This window comes from Rhinolophus ferrumequinum, chromosome 18, assembly GCF_004115265.2.
Source record: "Rhinolophus ferrumequinum isolate MPI-CBG mRhiFer1 chromosome 18, mRhiFer1_v1.p, whole genome shotgun sequence".
NCBI classification, from domain to species: domain Eukaryota; kingdom Metazoa; phylum Chordata; class Mammalia; order Chiroptera; family Rhinolophidae; genus Rhinolophus; species Rhinolophus ferrumequinum.
The window spans coordinates 27717734-27740903 of NC_046301.1; the positions used below are offsets into that span (position 1 = coordinate 27717734).

A 23170-nucleotide genomic window follows, 5' to 3' on the forward strand; every position below is an offset into this window, starting at 1 on the left:
ATGGCTACACTGCATGAAGAATGGCAAGCCTGAGTGCAGGCAGCATGAACAGAGAACACCATATCGTGGGGTACATGGAATGACACTTCAAACTACAACTGGGAACATCACTCTTAAGCTCCCATTTCTGCCAAATAAAGTCACCAAGAGACGATGATGAATAGCTTTTCAGAATGATGCTCTTGGGGGGAAAAAAAAGCAACAACAACAAAACGGAGTCACAAAGATTTGAAAAAAAGCCCACTTTAACAGGCCTGGGCAACGGAAGACTCTGAAATTATGACTGGAATGTCTAGACACGTCACAGGAATTTTTAAAAGCCCTTTTAAGTAAGCTGAGAGGGTCTGAATATGCAACTGTTTTTCTTTCTGTTGAAGACACCGTTCAGCACCTTGCTTGCCTTGCCTTCTGGTGTAGTTCTTACCTCTGGTCTTTAACAGAGGAAAGCGTCGTCTTCTCCAGCCTGAATTGGGTGTTACGGCAACCTCAACAGTTTTAATAGCATTCACTTAATCACTCTAATCACCTGCATTCCAGTTTTCTCAAAAGAAAAAAATCTTTCTCCTTTTTGCCTCTCAATTTTGGCCAGGGCATATGGAAAGTCACTTAGATTGTGGAAAATATGCCACAGTCATTGACATCGAAGTAAGAGAAAAACAGAGGGGAAAAAAAAAATACATGAACCGTTACGAAAGAACTTCATTTTTAACATTACCTCTCTCCTTTTTATTTCCTTACACTTTGTAAAATGGTTTGGGGCTGCTGGGACCTAAAGGGGTATTCTCTAAATACTATGCCAATTAAAAAAATAATAATACATTCCAGGCAAAAGCAGTCCATTAGGCAGTGGGAGATAATGCACCAGCGTTAACAAATAGAAGACACAACACAGCTCGCAAAGACGTGGCTACTACAGACTTCTAAAGATAAACACCGAGAAACCGTATCTGTCAATGTCTTTTGACCAAGGTCACACACAGGTAGCACTTTGCATTCTCAGTGCTAGGAACTCGGTTCAAAGGGAGTTGAAACCTAATGTGGAATTTCAATAACACAAATCAATATGTGAGACAGACAGGCCAGCAGTTTCCTCAGCAATTCACACAGCACTCTCATGGAAACAACACATACCCACATAAACAACTGAAACAGTTAACAACCTTCCGGGCTGTTTTTCCTTTCCTTTAGGAACATTTGTTTCTTATTTTGAAAGTAACTAAAAGTCAATCTAAAAGTCAGTGCATTTTAAGAAATGTGGAAAAACATTAAAATGTATAGCTAAGAAACAAAATTCATCTATAATCTCATATCCTAGTAACTGGTTCTGTTATTTGGATTACTCATCTCTGGTATTTTTCCATCCCTTTCTTTCTCACCTGAAAATGTAAATTATTTTTAGAAATTTAAGGAGTTAAAGCTTATTGAGAGCTCAGACTCTGGAATTCAACAGACCTTTTGAATTCTGGTCACATTACTTCTTAGCTTGGTAACATTAGACAAGTTATGCAACCTCTCCTTGCTCTTATCTTCCATAAAATGAGGGTGATAATGTACCTTCCAAATGGTTGTTGTTAGGATCGCACACTTACAGTTTTCAGCCTGGTATCTAACATATACATATATGCCAGAACGGTTTTGTTATGACTGTTATTACACATATACAGTAAATAATCACATAATTCATCAGTCTTCAACTGGTCTTTATTTGTTTATTGAGCATCTACTGTGAGCCAAGGCCTGCTCTAGACCTGAATTAATTAATGACTTTTTTTTCTTTCATGGAGCTTACATTTCCACCAGGGGTAAGAGGCAAAAATTGTGCAAAGAAAATAAACTATTTGGGATTATCTTATATATACATGATTAATTTGTCATGATTGTTTCACTAAATTTTATACCATAAACATTTCTTTTCTAATTAAATATTTTTAAATAGCATCACTTTAACTGAAATACACTAATATAGCTCAGAAGTCAGCAAACTTGATTAAGGGCAGGTAGTAAATATTTTAGGCTTTGAGAGACAAATGGTCTCCCTCACAACTCTTCAACTATGCAAGTACTCAACTCTTCTGTAGCATAAAAGCAGTCAAAGACAAATGGCCTTGACTATGCTCCAATGAAACTGTATTATAGACGCCAACATTCACATTGCATATAATTTTCAAGCGTCACAGTCATATGATTCTTCTTTTGATTTTTTTCCCCAACACTTGAAGTTGTCGAAACCATCGGCATCCTTAAGGACCATATATAAAAACAGGCGTGGGCCATCTTTGGCCGACAGACTTTAGGGTATCACCCCGTCATCTAGTCTATGAGTGTATCACATTTCATTTACCATTTCTCTACTGTAGATCATCAAATTTTTTGAATACCACATTTTCTACACTGCTATATAAAAAGTTGTTTTCCAACTGCCAAGGGGCGCTTTCCGCTGATAAAAATAATTGGCTGCCAATTAATATTCCGTGCTTTGCCTCACACCCATCCATGTCCGTCAGCAGAATACTTTGAATGCTGACTACCACATAAGGAGGTTCCATCCTGCCGCGCTGGAAATCAGTGCACCTCCAGAAAGGGGGATTGCCAGACTCCAAGCCGGCAGGTGAGCAGCAGGTCTCAGACTGACACAGGGGTCTCCGCGCGGCACATGTGGGTGTATGGCCCTCGCAGTCATAACAGTATGGCTCCAGACCTCTGAGCTGTGAGGACTACTGTGAGGAGAATTCCACTTTTTATAAAAATGTGGCTGTGAAGAGAATTAATAGAACTGTGATAGATCTGAAGGGATGACAGAAAAATAGCCTCTGAAAACAGGAAACTGGTTAAAGCAACTTACCCTGAAATATTTCAGAGATGAGGAGCATTCATCTCTTCGCATTCGGGTTTGTCAGAATGATGCAGTAATGTACTCTCTAGAGAAATCTAAACAGTGAAGAGATAAAATTCTAACTGTCAGAGTGGTGAGAAAGCAGGGTTTAAAAGATATGTGGGTGTTCGAGTGAATTAAAGGTAACACGACTGTCTTTAAAAATGAGACTTGCCAGGAAAGCTTATTTTTTCCCCCAAATCTGAATATTTTCCCTGAATTCTCATGTTCTCCCAAGTTGTTCTTTATTCAAAAGCACACAAAAAAGCCATTCTTATGAGAATATAAATGGGAAAATTCACTGAGAATGATAGCCACGCACAGTCTCCTTTGCCTGGATTTATGAACTGCCCTTCACTTTGAACACTAGCGGGCTGGTTTTGTTCACCTGTGGGGAGACGCTCAGCCCACTGGGAGGGGTTGTGAATGTCTGTCTGCGTCTGTCACTGAGCAAAAATAAGTAAAAATGTCCTGAGCGCTGATATAGAAAATTCCTTTCTATCACGTGGACGACTTCCATGTGAACAAGGCAAAAAGGAAAGTGACAGTCCAGCTCAGAGCCCTTCATTAAAAACAACTCCACAAAACCCATTCAAGGAAACGAAGGCCAGTCAAAAGGTGAGGCTCATCTTTGTCACCGGGAATAAATTCTGTCGGGTTCCACTGCAACTGTCCAACGCACTGAAGGAAAAACCTTAATGCCGACGGCAATTGTTATGCTGATGTAACTCCAATGATAGCTTAGCAGTTGTCTTGTTGCTAATGATCCCTTAAGTGCTATCTGTTCTGTTTTTCTATTGCCTTAGGGTTTGGGCAATTAAAAAGTATTTGAAGTGAGAAAGAGGTAAGGTCTCTAGGCATAGAATTGCGGGATGTGAACAAGTTAGTCAATGTGAGAACTGGCAACATAGGAATGCAAGACTCTGTCACAGCCTGGAGGGAAGAGGAAATTTGCAGGATTAGATGAAATTCTACTTCTGCTCTGGGTTTTAAATATTGCTAATTGACTTATTCAAAATAAATAAAGAAAGAAAGAAAGAATGTGCAATTGTCCTCAACTGGACCTTTGGTTCCAGTGTTTCAGATATATAAGAATTCAGAAAATGGAAGCTGTACGAGATCCCAGACCCAGGCAAAGCCCAGGCCTTAGAGAGTTTAGAGTTTAGTAGAAACAGATCAGTGCATATATGTAATGATGACCAAATGAAATGCGGGCCAGTTTAATGAGTATTTTGAAGGGAAAAAGAGAAGGACAAAAATGAAGACTGAGTTCTCAGTGTAAAGCCAAGAAATGAAGAAATGGTGTGCCCCAGGATAGCTCTGTGGTGAAACGCTGCTGTTAATAAGGAGAAGAACTTCTACTGAAAAGGAGCTGAGAGCAGGGAGGTAGAAAAAGAAGTCATGATGTCAATTCTATTCTTGACTCCATCACTGGTCTCCACAGGGCATGAGCCAGCTCGTCCAGCCATCCTGACTGACTTTCCTGCGGTGAAGAGTACCTTTCAAATCTGTCTGGCAGGATTGTGTCACAATCCCGTGAAACACTGAAAATGCAGCACTGTCAAATACCAGTGCCAAAAAAAGGTATACACGTGACTTGTATCCATCTTTTGTTATTGGTATATATTGAGTATTACAATTGTAATACAGTTTTTGTTCCTTTCTTGAAATGTGTGTACATATTTTTTGGCACCCTCTGTATTAAGGAGAGCCAAACCTGTGTTTGGGTTTTATGACTTAAAAAAGGGGGCGGAGGGTGGGTAGAGAGGCAAAATTCCATAGATTTTTATATGTATACATTCTATATAGCCAGCCAAGTTCTGGACATAGGGGTTTGTCCCAGAAATAGATTTCTGTGTGATTTAGAATATATTTGTTCAAACAAATAATAACTATATTTACCCATCTGTGTTTTTTTTTCACTTCATAACTTGTTTTCTCTAGGTTAGACTGAATTAATCTCCATATTTCCTCAAGAGTTAGCTAAGTGCAAAGCCAAAGAAACAGGAAAGGAGGATATTTTGTGACTTCCTCCATCACAAACTACTCAAACAATCTAAATCATCAGATTTAAAAACAGTGCCTTTTTTTGTGCTGAACCTTTGACTAATACACAGGAACTTCTGCTTTCTAGGCCTGCCCTGGACTTCCGCTATGTAAATGGAAACTCCCAAGCCTCCCAGACTCTTCCTGTCTCAATATTCCATTTAAAAAAAAAAAAAAAAAAAACAGGAATCAAATTTGACTTCAGAGGATGGTGATGATGTGGTCACAGGCTCCACAAACAATCCCATTTTGTAAATGAAGTCTCGGTCACGTCAGGGTGACCCTGTCCTGGGCAATTCAGTGTTTATATAAATGGAGATAAAGGAGCCATGAATTCCTGACCAGAGTGACCTTTGTACAGTGCAAAGCTGATTACATCCCTCCTCTTCTTCAAGGGCCTTCAATGATTCCCCATTATCTGCAAGATAAAGTCTACTGTGTCCTTACATGACGTTAAACCTGCCCGCTCTCCACAGCTTTATCTCACCTCATCCCCTCCCACAACACTAACCTCCTTTTTTCAGAACTGTTTTGCAATTTCCTAAGCACACTCTGCCTTCACAAGTTTTTTTACACATCTACCCTTTCTACACCCACCCAATCTCTCACTCTACCCACGGTGACTTTTAAGAACCAGTTCTGACATTACCTCTCCTGGAAGTTTATACAGTTCCCCTACCGACCCCCCTACACACACACACTTTCTGGGCTAAATTCTCCCTCTCTGTACTTGCAGAGCCTCCTAAAAATATCTCCACTGAGGTCCTTATCATACCCTTCTGGCATGGTGGGTTTGCTTAGCTGTCTCCTGCCCTCCAAGCTGAGAGCTCTGTGAGAAAGGGGACTATTTCTTAATCACCTGCAGATTTCCAACTCCTGACATAACATCTCAACCAAAGCAAACATTCAAAAATGGTGACTGATGAATAAATGAATGAATTTTTCAGGGTCCCTCAATTTTCATCTAATAGCCCTTAGGTTCTAAGGAATGGTCAATGGACCGGTTTGATTGATGTGACATCCTAGTAAGCAGTGATTTCACCGTCCTTACTCGCAATGCATTCTTTGAGAAGGATTAGCGAGAAACCTGAGAAACAAAGGTGGGGTGTACAGAGGTTTCCAGGCCCTCATTCTATCCAGCTTGGGCTCAACAGTCCACTCCCATGTCTCCCTAATTCTGAGACCCCGGAATGATGAAAACAGGGGTGGTGTACATACCACTGCCTCTCTCCTTCTGACCCCAAATCACTGTCATGAGAAAGGAAACAGTTAAGGCATCAGAAATCAGACAGAAATGCAGTGGGGAAAGGGGGTTACAATCTGGATGCATTATTAACCAGGAAGCCCCAGGCCACAACCATTGTAGGCTAACATGAAATGTGAAGGGATAATGGGACTCGGTACACACACTGACGAGGAACAAAACTCTGGCATCCTTCTCACCAGTGTCTACATCGCTGCCGCACCACCCACAACCCGTGGCCTTTAGAAGACGCATGTTATTCTCTGAGCCTCATTTCTTCCACAAAGAACCATCCAACAATATCTGATGTATGGGACTGTTATCAAACGTAGTAAGATAATGAATGTCAAGTGCTTAGCACCCCACAAATAAGGTATTGCTATTATCCACGATCAACTCCAAGCACTTTCTTTAAATGACAATTTTAGGTGCCTGTTTTACTTAGTTTAATTGAGAGAAACTAAGAAAATCTAAGGAAACACATCTAAGGAAACACATCAAGGAAGAGCTGAATCAGCTTGGAAATTAGATGAAAATAAAAGGTAACATTTACTGAGTGTTACTATGTGTTAGGTGCTGTTACAAATATTTTATAGGTATCCACCCACCTAATTCTCACAGCTCTTTTTTTTAAGAGGTAAGTACTTATCATCATCATTATTTTTATTATCATCATCCTGGTTATATTAATGAAGAAATAAGGTACAAAGAAACTAAGTTAATTATCCCAGATCACACAGCTATCAAGTTAGGAACCAGGATTGAAATTCAAGATGCCTAGATTGCCAGTTGTTAAGAGCTGAATTGTGTCTCCCCACCCCCAAAATTCACATGTTGAAGCTCTAACCCCCCAGTGCCTCAGGATGTGACTGTATTGGTAGACAGGGGCTTTAAAGAGGTAATTAGGTTAAAATGAAGCCATTATGGTGGGCCCTAATCCAATCTGACTGGTGTCTTTGTAAGAGGAGGAGATTAGAACACACAGAGACACAAGAGATGTGTGCACACCAAGGAAAGGCGTGCACTGAGGCGTACCTGAGGGCATAGTGACAAGGTGGACATCTGTGAGCCAAGGAGAGAGGCCACAAAAGAAACCAAACATACTGACACCTTGATGTTGGACTTCGAGCCTCCAGAACTGTGAGAAAATAAATTTCTGTTGTTTAAGTTATGCAGCCTGTGATATTTTGTGATGGCGAAATAATACTCCTGTCCATGCTCTTAACTACAAAGCTATTTGAATTGGAGACTGTGTGGCTTCTTTTGCAGGCTTAGAGCGGTGCCTCACCCATGGAAAGTAAATGCTATCGATTACAACTGAATTCAACTGGAATTTCCATAGTTACCCATTAATGGAGGTTGGAGCGGGGCTGTCTAGTCCTTCCGCACCTGTGTTGTCCTTAGAGACAGATGAGAACATATTCTAATAGAAAGGTCATGACCTTGAGCTCAGGCGGGTGCCGTGAATCCTGAAATCAATGGCAACGTGATTTCCTCCAGGCCACTGAACTCTCTCATGGCCCACAAGTGTCAATTCCACAGGGGCAGGGATTCTTGACTGTTTGGTTCACTGATGTAGCCCAATGACTAGAAGAGTGGCTGGTACATAGCAGGTGCTCAATAAACACTTCTTAAAGAAAAAAAGATAAAGTGATACTGTAGAGGGGAGTATACTGCATGGAGCTGCGGCCTGTCCACCTTTTATGCTGTGAGCCCTGTTTCAACAATTCACTGTTCCTTCCATCCCAGCTACGCGTGAGATCAGGGGACAAGTTACAGAGGCACAGCAGAGAAGGTTACTCGGTTCTCCCACTTTGTCTATGAAGGTCTGTACTGAGCAAACAAGGGGACCCTGGAGCAGAGCTCTGCTTGGAGTGGATGCTCAGTAAACTTGTTCGCTGATGAATGAAAGCATCAAGCGGATTGCTAAAGAAATACCCTTAGGGCTCTTCTGATAAAGAACCCAATGTGCTCTCAGTCCAGATTCTTAAAAGTAAAACATGATTCCTGCATTTCCAAATACATATTTTAAGAAGGTTTGCAGATACATCCAAGATTTCCAGGATTTTGTAGTCAGTGTGTTTCCAAGTTGATCCGGGTTATTTTCATAACTTCCTACGAAACACCCCCGTCCTCCTCACCTGAGGGTCTGAAACAACATGAAATGTGCAGCTGCCCACCCTCTCGCTCTGGTACCTGCGCCGTTACCCGCAACTCACGGTGCTGCTGCTCACAGGGACTCGAAGAGAAAGTGGAAAATACACAATGTATCTCTCCTACTTTACGCTAAGAAGAGTCAACACAAGTTGGAAACAGTGAGCAACTTGGGATCAACAGTATATTTCAATGGAAGTTGGTAGCGTGCCTGCAGTGGGCTATCTAAGCAGCCCTGACGTGCAGAATTCCTGGGAACAGGCTACCTTAACTCCGTATGACAGCTCTGTGGCAACAGAGCAGCATCCTAAAAATAAAACATACATAATGTATCTTCCATGCTGGGCATGAAAAATAGCACAATGCTTAAATGCTACCAAAATGGTGTCTCTTGGGATCCATTCATATTACTGTGCAAACTGCCAGGGACAGCTTTGGCAAAGCTGCTAAACAGAAGATCACAGAGGGGTGCTGGATTTTCTTGAGCCCTCTTCTTTTACATGGACATAGTCTGCTTTGTCTTGTCTTAGACAAACATTTAAAAATATTTTGTTAAAATAATTATCTCAGTGTTATCAGCACCACATGGCACCTGCTAACCTTTGTCATGATGGAGGACTTTTGCAAGGATGATTTGGCTTAAAACACCTAATATGTTCATTTACATTAGCATCTATATGACAGTGTTTGTTAAGACAAGAAAATCTGGTAAGCACTGCCTTGCATTAAAAACAAAAAACACACCTCGTAGCAACACTCAGAGCAGTATGCAATACTCCCTTTGGGTAAACATACTATTAATGTTAAATTGTTAGATTGAAAAACAAAATTAAATAGAAATGCTAGCATGGTGGTGAATCAGAAATCACATGCCAAAATTTGCACATTTTTGTCACTATTCCATAATTATACCAAGGTATATTTGAGAGGTGGCATGTATGAAGTAAAACAACATCAGGAGGCTTTAGTATGAGGCAGAGTTGCGTACAAATTCCGATTCTACTACTCACAAACTATGCGTCCCTAACAAATTTCATAACCTCACTGAGCCTCAGGATTCCCACATTTAAAGTATCAATACTATTTGCTTTATAGAAGTGATACAGTGGGCAAAAAACCAAATGCAGTACAGGCATTGTGTGATGCCGAACACTAGATTCATTATACATTCACAATTGAAGATTTCATTATTGCAAATATGGATTGTTTTTAAAAAGCCCTTTGATACTACATTTCCATTCACTTTTGAATTTCCTGCAAAGACACGCATATGGTGAGCCTCTGTTCCAGTGATAATTGCTGGCTTTGTAATATGACACACCTGTAGGCAATTCCTACTTGGCCTTTCCCCAAGTATACCCTTTGCATTTTCTGGGATCTCCTTGGGGTAACACCTGTCAGAAAATGGTATGGTCTATAAGACAAAGCCACTAAGTCTACTAATTTCACATACATATTTTTGTATTCAAGGAGAATCACCTAGAATTCATTAAGTTATACAACGAAGAACCTGTGTCCCAGACTAACCTGAGCTTGTGGCTCTGTGCTGAAGGGATCGCACATGTCACTTTTACTAATTTAAAAAAAGAAAAAAAATCACTGAGGATGAGCTTTATAATTAGGACCTTTTATCTGTGGACTGAATCAACAGATGAAACAGGTGGGGCAGGCAGGTCGTTCAGATCATAGTGTTTGATTCACTTGTACATCTCTCTTTATATGTCGTGTACTCTTTTTACATGCAGGCAATTTATATGACTTTGGACAAGGTACTTAAGTACTCTGGGCCTCTATTTCCACATTCACAAAATGTCTCTCATGGAGTACCCACCGCAGAAAAATTTTACAAGGATTTAGTGAGATAATGTGTGCTCAGTACTTAAAACAGTGCCTGGTACATGGTATCATCAGTATCACTCTCGCAGCGGCTAAGGCTGTTGTCTCCTTGAGAAAAAAGAGGTTCCCGCAGCCTGTATCTGTGCATTCGTGTGTGCGTCGTCTGTTTCTAGTTATATGAAATAAGTGGATATACCACTAATAGCTTGCGGTGATGGAGAAAGAAAACATATCTTATACGATCTGTTGAGGGAAGATTGACGAAAAGAGGGAAGACTGGGAAGTTAGAAGACAAGGGTTTGAAATCTTTCTGGACAACTAACTGATGGTATGACCTTGAGCTGCCTTCAGAGTACTTTTCCTCCATCTCAAAATGGAGGTTAAAAAAGAAAAAAATTCTACTGCATAGATTTCTTGGAAAGATCAACTGAGATAAGCCAAATATCTATATCCAACCCACCATACAGACTAGCTACATTGTTTGTACTAACCATGAATTTATTTTCACAAACATTAATCAAAAGTCCGAGAACAGGAACTACACTTAAGGAAGATAATTTACAGGATTTGCTGGCTACCCACCCTCCCAGATATGAAAAGATCTACTCCTAACCAAGGCAGACCATCAGAGAAAGATATACTTAAACTAAATCCTATTGTTCCTCCTACAGAAACCTCATTATCAAATTACATTAGAGTGTGAGGCCAGCAGACCATGTTGATGGGCCTCACAAGAGCTCTATAAACCGTTTGATTTGCATTATACAGAGTCTGCCAAGGACATTTTTCATTATCTCTACAAGGAGATCTTTATAAGATCCTCCCAAAGAAATCCCAGCCTGGGCTTAGGTCTAAAATCAGTAGCACCTGTCTTGAGTATTGGAAGCTGGAGGGAAACATAGATTTACTGTTTAGAGACAGTGATACGGGCCAAGAATGCATTCCTGCATTGTCCAAAAATATTTATTGAGCACCTACTGTTTGCCAGACTCTCCACTGGGAGGTAGATGTGGAATGATAAACAAAGCAGTGATATAGGATGAGCCAGAAATAAGTGCTGGGTAACTAGATAAAATATATTACCTCCTTAGATGGACAGGGAGGTGAAAATAAAGCAAAGCTTGGACCGAAAGAAGAATAGGAGCACCCTAAAAGGAAAATACACACTTCTGTGGAAATCAGGGGAAGAAAGACACAAGTCAGGAAAAGACTAGAAATAGGTGGATAGAGAGAGATACCAAGAACCTAAAACTGTCTATATATCTCCTACCGTGACCAGAACCGATCTATTAATGTACCTTATCCGTATAATCCTCTACATAAGGAGAATTATATGGTGTAGGGCGCTCATAACTATATTTAAATTATTTCACAGATTCTTAAGGAAATTGGCCTGATTTTATAACTCTAAATAACTAAATCCAAGAAGGTATCAAAGAAAGAACAAAGAAAAATCTCGTACTGTTTGAGATATAATCTTAGGTATTTAATTCATCACATTGAATTAAATACAATCTCGTTTGTTTCTTTCCATCACCACTTACTTCTGAAAGGAGAGGAACATCAGGCTATGTTGGGATTATAAACCCTTCCTTCAAACTGAGTGCAACTCCCCTTTTTATTCCCAAAGACGCTGGATATTCAGAAAACAGAAATAAATATGTACGAGGAATTGTGGTATCGCAAAGTTGAACTACGCAGTTAGGAGACCTCGGTTGTAGTCCTAGTCCCGTCCCATAAAGAAATGATATGTGAGGCATTGTGAGTAATTTGCTAACTTACGTGCTTAGTGTAGTAATAGAAACAGCCAATACTTATTGAAGGTTTACTGCGCGACAAGTACTGGTTCCACGTTTTCCATATATCGACAATAGCCTCATGAGGTAGGTATTACTGTTATTTATAGCTGAGGAAACTGAGGCATGAAGAGACACTGTAACATTTCCAGGTCACATGGCTGGTAAAGTCAAATCCAAGTAGTCCCGTTCTAGAGCCCAGGCTCCTACCCACTACTTTATTCTCCCAACTTCCATCCAGGGGCATCCTAGGGAGGATCAAAGGATATATCAGAGTAGCGTGCCTCAGGCTATATTCAAGAGTTCACCTTCTCTTCACAGGGGCCTTCATGACATGGAAACAAATGGCAATATCGTGTAACAAGGATTACACCATGTCCAGGACAGCCTCAGTATATGCCTGTTGTCTCAGTTCCCACCAATGTCTTCTTTCATTTCAGAGGGTCCCAGTTTGGATAATAAGTAACACAGCCACCAAAGGCCAGTGGTTAAGAGGTTATGTTCTGATTTTTCTGGGCCTAGGTTCGAAACCAGCTTAGCTGTTAACATTAGCTGTGGGAGTTGAAACCAATTACTTTGCCTAAATAAGCCCCAATTTTCTTATCTACCAAATGGAAGTAATAATAGTGCCTGCTTCTTAGCATTGTTGTGAGAATCATAGAAGTGCATGTATGAACTATATGAATCAGTATGTGCTTAGCAAACAGTGAGCACCCAATAAAAATTAGCTTTTACCAACACTCGACTAAAAGTTTTAGGGGCTAGGGCGTGGCTGGATGGCTCAGTTGGTTAGAACGCAAGCTCTGAACAACAGGGTTGCCACATGGGCCAGTGAGCTGCACCCTCCACAACTAGATTGAAGACAATGAGCTGCCGCTGAGCTTCCGGAGGCAGGGGCCGGATGGCTGTTTGTTAGAGCGCGAGCTGTCAATGACAACGTTGCCGGTTCAATTTCTGCATGGGATGGTGGGCTGAGGCCCCTGCAACTAAGATTGAAAATGGTGACTGGACTTGGAGCTGAGCTGTGTCCTCCACAACTAGATTGAAGGACAGTGACTTGACTTGACTTGGCGCTTATGGGCCCTAAAAAACACACTGTCCCCCAATATTCCCCAATAAAAAATAAATAAAAGTAAAAAATAAAAACAAAAGTTTGAGGGGCTATTCCACATCAGCATAATCAGTATAATCATGGTGGGCTACCTTATAAACTTGAGACATCAAAACATACCTGTGACTCTGAAGCATGTAGACATAAAGCATAAGTACGGAATGCCATACCTGTCTAAGTAAATCACTGGTACTTCAAGAAGTACCCATTCTAAAATTAAATTATGATCCTAAAGCCATTAGAAATCCAGTTTAGTTCTTAGCCAGTCCCAAGGGTTTTAATTCATTCGAGCCCAGACTCCATGGGACTCTCACTAAAATACTAAATTCTATGGTGACAGGGAATAAGGGCATATCCTTTCAGTTTATAATCTCTTTGGAGTCCTTCTGGGATTGTTCTACTTTTAAACACAAGCCACTGGCCCACCCTACTTTGTGGCCATAGACCATGCCATAGAAGTGACTGGCTACATACCCTAGAACCTGCCAAAATGTTTGTCACCTGAGAGAATCTTGGAAATCAGACTCAATAAACCATAGCCATGGACTTGAAAAAAAAAAAACCACATGGCTAGTTAGCATATATACTGAACAATCACCTATTTTTGCCTCATTTTCTCTGTTGAATAGAGAGGTTAAATCCATTCCGAAAAATCAAGGGGCTGCATCTAACTTGGGTTGGCTCTGGGCCTTTTAAAAAGATTCCATCTGCTGAACAAAGATAACCTACTTCCCCCTTACTTTTAAAAACTAACGAACAAAATTTTACATACTTCCATAGTAACCTATCTAATAATATGCCTGACTGTCAGCAAGATCACCCTGGCTTCCTCTCTTCATCACGCAAATTGCCATTGGATTTAATTAGATTCAATAGGCCACTGGGAAGTACAGTAAGGGAAATGGAGAGCAAGGATTATACAGTGTGGGCTTACTCTTGTATGTGGAGGACAGCATTTCCCTGGAACTGTCAGATCCTCCCCAAACTGGGAAAATCAAGAATGCCAAGCATATGGAAAGACATGCTGCTGCTGCTGCTGTCCAAATGTGAAACGTGGGTGGAGACAATCATTTAGAAAAAGAGAGTGAGGGAAAAAAGAAAATCAACCCGAATCCCCAACAGCTGCAAAACAAAGCATGGGAAGCTGTTACCTTGGATGAACTCTGATTTCCTGCTCACAGAAGGCAGGGTCCTGTTGAGCCCCAGGATCCTGTCCAGGTGGAAGGCAAACACCTCACTCATGTCCAACGGATGCTTGACCAGCCCACAGGGGCCAGGGCCGCAGTCAGGCACAGAGCCAGAGGTGCTCCCCTCCAGCACCAGCAAGAGAGCTTGGCTGTTAGACGACAGGGGCTGGAGGCCCACCACCGCACCGTCGGCCAACAGGCGCATTCTGCGGATGTCTTCTTTGCTCAGCCACGAGGGGGCGCTCTCGCTGTAGATCCTGATGTTGCTCTCCTTGGCCTGGGGCAGCTGGAAATCTGAGCCATCACCTCGTACTCCCGGCCCCCGTAACAACCTCCAGGGTCGTCCAGTGTTAGCCCGGTTTCCTCCCTGTATGTACCCAGGCAATTCAGCATCAGCTGCCCTTGCAGCTTCCTGCAGCTGAAAGGATGGTCCATCCAAAGCCTCCTGTCCTGGGGCTGGAGATGCCACTGCATACTTCTTCCTGCGCTTTGGTTTCACTGTGCCACGGATATTGGCGGGCTTGCTGCGCTTGGAGCGTAGGGTAATGTACACCACATTGGGCTGCAGGGTGGACCCATTACCCTGGGACTCTGGAGGAGGCAGGGTACCATCTAAGGGTAACTCAGGGAAGGGTGCCTCAGCGGTGTCGCGGCTCTGCTGTGGCCCCTTTTCCGGGCCCCGTCTGTGCTGGAGGGAGGCGCGCCCCACCTGGCTCACCAGGAAACCCAGGTAGATGGCACAGGCAGTGCCCAGCAGGAGGTTCCTCCGGGTCCTTGGACGCCGGCTGCTCCAAAGTTTACGCACCCGTGGGACGCACAGGGTGCAGACGAACCAGTTTATGAGCTGCCCTGGCTTGTCTGGACAGGTCATTTCTCTGCTGCATCCACATGTTGAACAGAGTTTAAAGTCTGAAGTTGGCTCCTGCTGACATGATGCATGGTTTCCTGAATTCAGCTGTTGCCTCACTTAGATGCCTTAAGTGGTCTCCGGTGGGTAGAGATGGAAGTAAAGCGTTGGTGATGGAGTTGGGGATGTTTGTGACACTCGCCACAACAAACCTTTTACACTCCTATCAGTCTCCCCAAGGAGAAGTGTGGCTTCTTTCTGCGAATGAATGGAAACAGAGTTAACTGAGTCATAATCTCAAACTAATTCAGTTCCTCTCCAACAGCAAAAGAAAGAAATAACCTTTTCCTTTCATAACTATCACCACTAAATGTTTTTTGTTTTATCCTGAAATTTAAGAAACAGAAACAAGATAGATGTATTGATCTGATATTCAGTTTAAATTAGTCAGAACAAGCCACAAAAATCCAAGAATATTTCAGAACTTGTAGTTAGATTCATTTAATTTGATTCCGAAGGAAAAGCATTAAAACCAGGCTTTTCCTTTTGAAATTCAAAAATAACTTAAAATAAGTAATAGATGGTTTTTAAAAATCTATAGCTATCCCATATTTGTTTTTTAAATCCTGCACTAATTAGTTAACTAATTAACATTCAACTTCAGAAATATATTCTCTTAATCTAACAGAACCATTTTTTCTTCGTATGTTCCATTATCTGATATTATTATCACTCTACTATAGAGCCATAAATGCCCATATATCTTGAAAGCAGTTACATTTATTGTCACACACACAGAAACACAACATACAAATCCGACTGCTTTTTATTCCTTTTCTTTCCACCAAAGTCAGCTGAAAGAAAATAAAAGGATCTCTAGTTCTAGTTTTTCACATTATTAATTAGAAGAAGAAACCATAAGCAACTGTACTTACACAGCTGGCCCCATGCTTGGCTCCAGAAACAATGTAATCCCTGACTCTAATGCAAAGAACTTTTAAAGGCTGAGGCATGTAAGTAGAACATATTTCATGGTCAAGAGGGTTCCACATTTCAAATATTTCAGCTCGGCTTTAAAAGCTCCGTTGAAAACTAGTGATTGCAAAGCAAAAAAAAAAAAAAAAAACAAACAAACCAGTTACTTGTAAACTGACTGCTTATAACCCAATGTTAAGACAGGTGAGGTTTAAAAAAAAGAGTTTAAAAAATAAACTGTAATTTTAAATTCTGAAAAAGCAAATGCCGTACAGAAGCAGTTTTCATTCAAATAATTTTCCACTTATTTTTAACCCCTGGGAGCCCTCTAGTGTCCTATTTGGAAACAGACTCTGAAGTGTTAGTCTTGTGGAATTAAAAAAGGCTTGAATGTTTGCTTAGCAGCAGCCCAATAAATACCTTCTACGATGATAATGCTGTCATCCCACTGTCTGTCCCACTTAGCTGGGGATGAGAATACCAGGGTTTCCAGAGACGACGACTCACCTTCCCATCTTGGCCGTTTACAGAGGAACATTTGTCTCCAACATTTGTCTGCTACCACTTCTGAGAAGAGAAGGCCTGAAACTTCAAAAAAATTGAGAAAGGGTTAACACAAATGAAGAATAAAATAGAACAGTGAGATAAGTGTACACATAGATAGGGAAAGACGTATACTGCGCACTTGCATCACGAAAAAAAAAAAGTCTTGGATTCTCTCTGATTGGAGGTTTTTTAAAAAAACCGGTTAGTAATTGGCTTAGGCAGTTTGCATGTCCCGGCACAAAGACAGAAGTTGATGACCTCCAGACCTCACTTGGGCATATTCTTTTTGCTTCTATGGCAAATAGAATCAGAAGGCAAGAAAGGGACAAGATTCTCTTCCCCGTGGGGAAAAAAACATTTGTGATACTTTGGGGGGAGGGTAAGAGATTACAGTATAGTAGTCAATCCTAAAAATACTACATTTTACAAAGCAAAAAGATTATGGGATTGAAATATAGAGAGAAGGAAGGAATATACTTTCAAGTGATAAAATACCAAAAATTATAATAGAACTGTTACTTTAGCACTCTTCCTCAGACCTCTTCCTCTGTAAAAGTTCTGCCACATGGAGGAAAGAGAAGGAACAATGCCAGTACTGACTGTGGCCTTGAAGTACCTGTAGATTTTGGCTAAACTTTGTAAGAATTCAAGCATGAAAGCAATTTTCTTGGTGCTCCAAACTCTTAAAGCACACTTCCATATGCACAGAATTATTTTCTAGATAGTAAATGTTAACTTCTTGAAACCACGGAAGAGCTGTTTCATTATAACTCTTATTATTTTCACATATTGAGACAAATAACTGAGCTGACTCTAAAAATTAAAAACTCTTTGGCAGAAGCCAAGTTATAAAAAGCAGAAGCCGCTGCTAGCTGTTTCGAAAGCAATTTTTTTTAGTGAAGAAATGTTTAGGAAGTAGATAAGAGTTGTATGAGTTAATACGTTTGGTTGATTGACCCCTTCCCTCAAAAAATGTCTCTGTATTAGAAGAAGACTAATAGATTGCCTCTCCTTAAGCCACAAGAGGGATTAGTGGAGGCTAAAGGGTATGATGTTCGGAGAAGAGGCTCCAGAGGGAGAAAGCCTTGGCTTGGAGTTCTCTTCCTTCACTGCCTAGCTGTGGTCCCTTGTGACAAGGAACCTGACCTCTCATCCTCAGTTTCCATCCTTAAGAATAATACCACTTACTTCATCCATCTGTTGGGCTGATTAAATGAGAGAGTGGTGACAGAAGGATACTTTGAAATATCGGGCAACAGGTTTTTATCCTTCTAAAAGCCCCCAGACACAATCTAGACCACTAAACTTCTCTATGTCAGCTGTGGGTACTGAAGGCTTCAGTTCTCTGCCTCCTGCTCGTGCTTCCTGGTCACACATGCAGAAGCCAGGACAGACACCTGGCCCTCGGTCCTTTTGGCTTAGGATAGAATGACCAAAGCAGCAGTGGTTTTCAGCCTGTGTAGAGGAGTAAAGATTGATTAAGCTGCCTTGATTTTTAGGCTCCTTGCAGGAAACTAGTGCAGAGCTACAAATTATCTCTTCTCTCCTCACCTGAGGCATAGTTTGTATAAAAGAAAGAAGCTGCAGAGGACATTTAAAGGAAGGAAAGAAGGCCTCTGGTTACATTAAACCTGGCACATTAAAAAATGCATTAGAGTTCTAAATAAACACCATAAAAGTGCAAGAGAAAAAGGTCGAGAAAAATTAGGGGTCCTTTTTTCATTCCTATCTTGTAGTTGTAAGACTCAGTTGTGTCCCCCACCACTGTGATTCAGACATCTGTGACATATCTGGTAAATTGTTGGGGTGTGGAAACTACACATGCATGTTTTATAAATTGATAGAGAATCTGGATTAGAAAAGACAGACTGTGTTGCTATCACATTCCCTGCCCATCCTCCCCTTTCCACCTCACCAGCCCAGTAGATTCAAGCCCCAGGCAATCACTGATGAAGATATGTGCATGTACTCTGTGAGATGCTGAGGCCCCAGCAGCACTTTGGTTTTCCCTGCAAGGAAATGTGATGTAGGGTCTCGGAGCAACCCTTGCTCCTCACCACTTCCAGGTGTTGGCAATTGTGGAAGCCCTGGTGGGAGGCAGGCGTGGCGTGGGCCTCATGGTTCCCAGGGAAGCAGCAGCAACGGCAGTGGGTTCCGCAGTGAGTTACCTTTAAGTAGCTGCACAGACAGAAAATATCTGTGAGAGAGGCTAGTGTCTGGTAACCAAAAATGACTGAGTTATAGCACATGAATGACAAGCGGTGCCATATCCCTGTGACACAACTGAGTGCTTTTGAGAGGTCCTGGAGGTCTTGTTTTACTGGTATGCAGGAGACAGTAAGAATCTGTGCAATTTGAGTCACTCCCACTAGGCTGGTGAGATCCAGGAAAATGTAGGTTGCAGAGCCACTTAACATGTATTACAGACCCACTAAATGCCAGTTACTAAAGCTGGGTTCTGTGGGAGGTATGCAGCGTCTGAGGCACTGCTGGGCTCAGTAATGTCTCAGTAATGATGAGTGCTTAGATGAGCAAGTAAATAAAGATACTGAGATCATGAAGCACAGTCCCTAGACTAGTGGTCCACGAAGTGTGGCCCTGGACCAGCAGCGTCCATTCCCCACCCCCCACCCCGGGAATTTGTTAGAAATGCAAATAACAGCCCAAAACTACAGAGTTAGAAACTCTTGGAGGAGAGGCTCTGTAATCTGTATTGTAACGAGCCCTCTGAGTAATCTGCTACATGCTAAACTTTGAGAACCACTGCCTTAGAAAAGGACTCCCAAAAAGAATGTGGCAAGCCAAGAGGAAAATAGGAAAATGCGAAAAGAGGAAGGATAGAAAAGTGAAAAATTGTAGAAAGATGCAAAACAATATTTGCAATTTATATAAGACTTTTTTTCTACCTTTTCCCTCTTTATGAGAGTTCTATATCCTTCTCAACATTTCATCCATTGTTTGGAAAAAGACAGAATATGTTAATATCTGCCCAGCCACCTTCACCTACCCAGCCTTGTAAATTCTAGTCCTTTTCTCAAAGCAAGGTCATAGCATGCAGATACCAGGGCAGAAGAAATTTGAGAGAGACTACAATTCACAACCCATGGAATGAAAACCAGGAATGCCCGTGGCTGGGTGTGGAGGGACCATCTAAGGAAAACTGCAGGAAGAACTCAAATCCTCTACAGGCCATCCCCAGTCTGCACCCATAAGACTCCTGTTGAAGTAAAATCACACTGTTTTCCAAAAGGCAGTTCCCATGGCCACATAATGTTTTGCATAGGCAAAAACTATAAGCCAAAAAGCTTTGTCAGGAAGGCATTAGGGTTCTGAAACTAAAAAAAATAAACAGATACAAAGCAGTATAACACATAAAAGAAAATTAAATATTTTGATACGAAATGAACATGTCATTTCTCTAAATATAACTTATTTTTCTAGGAAATAACCAATGCTTTGGATAAAAAAGCACATCATTTTACAGTTCTTTGGAGAATGAAGACAACCTTGATTGAAGGGATCACCAGCTCAGAGGAAATACTCCTTATTTTGTCATTGCAGTAATTGCTTATAATATAGAAATGGCCAGATGATATATTTTTTGACAATAAATCCGCACTGAGTTGAGGAATTTGTAAACAAAATATTCTTATCTCAGTAAGGTGCTTTTCGCAAGTGCTATGGACTGAATATCTGTGTACCCACAAAGTTCATATATTGAAACAGTAACAGCCGATGTAATGATATTTGGAGTTGGGGTCTTTGGGAAGGGATTAGGTCATGAAGTTGGAGCTCTCATGATGGAGTTAATGCCCTCAGAAGAAGAGACAAAGGAGAACTTGTTTCCTCTTTCTGTGCCACATGAGGACACAGCGAGGAGACAGTCATCGGCAAACCGGGCGCGGGGGTGGGGGGGGTCTCACCAGCACCCAACCATGCTGTCCCTCTGATCTCAGACTTTTCAGCCTTCAGAACTGTCAGAAATAAATTTTTGTTGTTTAAACCACCCAGCTATGGTAATTTGTTACAGCAGCTTGAACTAGGACACCAAGATATTTAATTTTGCTCATTCTCTCATCTGAAAAACCAGGATTATTATATCTAGTGCACGGGATTGTTCTTAAGAATTAAATTATGTGTTATATGGAAAGCTCTTAGCACAGTGCTTGATACACAGTAAGAAGTATGGGTCTTTCACTTGCTCTCTTTTCCTTGCAAGGATGATACTAATGAGTAAGCACTCTCTAACGAGACCATAAGAAAACACTGATGGACAGAACAGTGACTGACACACAATTTCAAGTTCAAGAAACAGTCGTCAGTTATACTAAGTTACTAAATGCAGCAAATTATCCAGAATTTGCTCACTATCTCCTTCTATGCTTAACAAAGGACTTCAAAGATAATCAGAAGTATGTTGTATATTCTGCTTGCTACTTTGGATTCAACCCTTTGTTCATTTTGACTGTGCTATGTAGAATTAGCCTATGGTAACCACTGCGAGGCTATACAGGAATGGCAACGTACAGCAGGTCCTCGAATAACATCATTTCATTCAATGTTGTTTCATGATAACTCTAGGAACTTAACTCTTGTTTAACCTCTGGTAACACTGGTTTCATTATTCGTAGTTTCACTTAAGGTCCCAGAACCTATCTATGACAGATAATGTTAAGTAAGGACTTACTATAATTCAACTTAGGAGCATTTGTCATACAAGGTATGAAGTGTACATCACACACTGAAGAATTTCCCCTCAGGTGATATGAATCCTTCAGGCCCCTGAGATACACTCCCCCCAGGACTCTGGCATTGTTACCAAAATGATAATGGCTCATGACAATAGTAATAGAAGAGTTAACTTTCTTATTACCAGGACATTATGGGGGGTGGGGAGGAAACAGATCTTAGAAATATTCACTTATTATAGACAAAGGGAGATTGAGTTGACCATGCCTATTTACCCGTTGGTCACAGGAGAGGCCACCCAAGTTTTGGATCAATTTAGCTAGCCAGTTCTCCTGGCAGGTAGCTCCCTGTTACGGAGAAACTTGTAATGGGTTATCACAGATGGGGATGTCTACTGCCACATCTTTAGATGTCTATATTATTCTTTTATTTTTATTTTTTTATTTAAAATACTTTTGGAGCAACCACTGTATGACAGGTACTCTCAAGTCATTTTGGATGTAGCAGTGAAAACGATTTCCATTTCGATATCGAAAATGGTAACAGTCAAGGGCTGTATAGGATCCTACCTCCCAGACTAGACTCCCTTCTAAAACTTTCAGCTCTTTCAGTTCACCTACTTCCCCATCTACCAACGCTTAGAGCCTGTCCAAACCTAACAGATGTGTCTAGTTTCAGATTCCAATTCTTCTTGTTCTGTCTTGCCTCAATATAGTTAAGTAGATCATGTCTATACACCACCTTAGACAGGACAATTCTAATCAGGCCAAATTTCTCACCTGGCAAGTGATGGTACCAGACTGGTTTGATTAGTTTTGTAGATTATTCACTTAGTTTGATGAATAATTCACCTACCAATCTGTCATATGTTTCAAAGTGAACCAAAGCTTATTTTCACTAAATCGTTTTTTGAATCCTGGAAGAAAAAAAGAAAAGGCATTTTCTTTTTCCTTAAGGAAAAAAAAAAACAAGAATTTAAAGGATTAAAAGAAATTAGTTCAGTTTCAACTAGTGGATAACATTCCCTCCAAAATACATAAATATTTAAAATAAATGAAAAAAGTTTAATAAGATAGGTTTGGAATTTCTGCAGCTAAACTTTTAAATGCCTAAGAAGCTTGGTGAATCTTTTCACTAAACATTATTTTTCTAAGTTTTGCAGAGAGCATAATTGAAGATTAAAATGTATAACTCCTGCTTCAGCAGTACATCAGGCTAGTTACTCTCCAAGGCTTTCTTACTTCAAAGCTAGACTCAAGATAAATAAGGAAAAATATATATAATCCACTGTTTACAAGTTCTGTAAAAATGAAGTATTACCCCATTTAAAACTTCTACAAACTGGGATCACTTTATATGAGGGAAATATAAAAAAATTACCAAGCATACGAAGAAGAAAAGAAAGCAAACCCCAAGAGAGAGAGAAATTTTAGAATTATCATAATCTAAATATAAATTTAGTATACATGAAAAATGTTTAAAGGAAGGCAAACTGAGCGTGCAACAAGCAGTGATTAAAAATGATTGAATACGTATTAAAAATAAATAAAAAACCACATTCAGAAATGATGTTCAATGTCATTCAAACAAATTGTTGAAATTAAAATTCAGTCGATAAAATTTTTGGCCCTGGACTCAACAGTGTAACTTACGTTGAACTAAATCTTCTACCAAAAATAACTTAAAGTTGGAAAAATATATACACAATCCTTTGAGGGCACTGGAGAGCCAGTGCAAGTAATATCGAACAGCTAGAATCCTTCAGAAAAGGAAGCACAGAGGTGCAGTCCACATTGACCTCAGAATTTTCCTGAGGGCTTTTTCCAAATTGTGGCAAGGGTGAAAAGAGCCCAAGAAGAAAGCAGTGG

General features: G+C 40.7%; 1 protein-coding gene across 4 annotated transcripts in view; it reads right to left on the bottom strand.

The window, feature by feature from the left end:
• The window catches only part of GASK1B (golgi associated kinase 1B), a 43833-nt gene extending 26921 nt beyond the window's left edge, over nucleotides 1–16912 (bottom strand). Inside the window, exons 1-3 of one of the 4 annotated variants that reach the window (XM_033134891.1) lie at nucleotides 16575–16912; nucleotides 16028–16184; nucleotides 14210–15346 (exon numbers count right to left, since the gene is read on the bottom strand). In XM_033134891.1, the coding sequence (XP_032990782.1) occupies nucleotides 14210–15116 (907 nt within the window). In that variant the 5' untranslated portion in view covers nucleotides 15117–15346; nucleotides 16028–16184; nucleotides 16575–16912. Of the gene's footprint in view, nucleotides 1–14209; nucleotides 15351–16027; nucleotides 16185–16487 lie in introns of all 4 variants that reach the window. The other 3 variants (XM_033134889.1, XM_033134890.1, XM_033134892.1) reach the window with 3 other exon arrangements.
• Between the last annotated feature and the right edge of the window lie 6258 nt (nucleotides 16913–23170).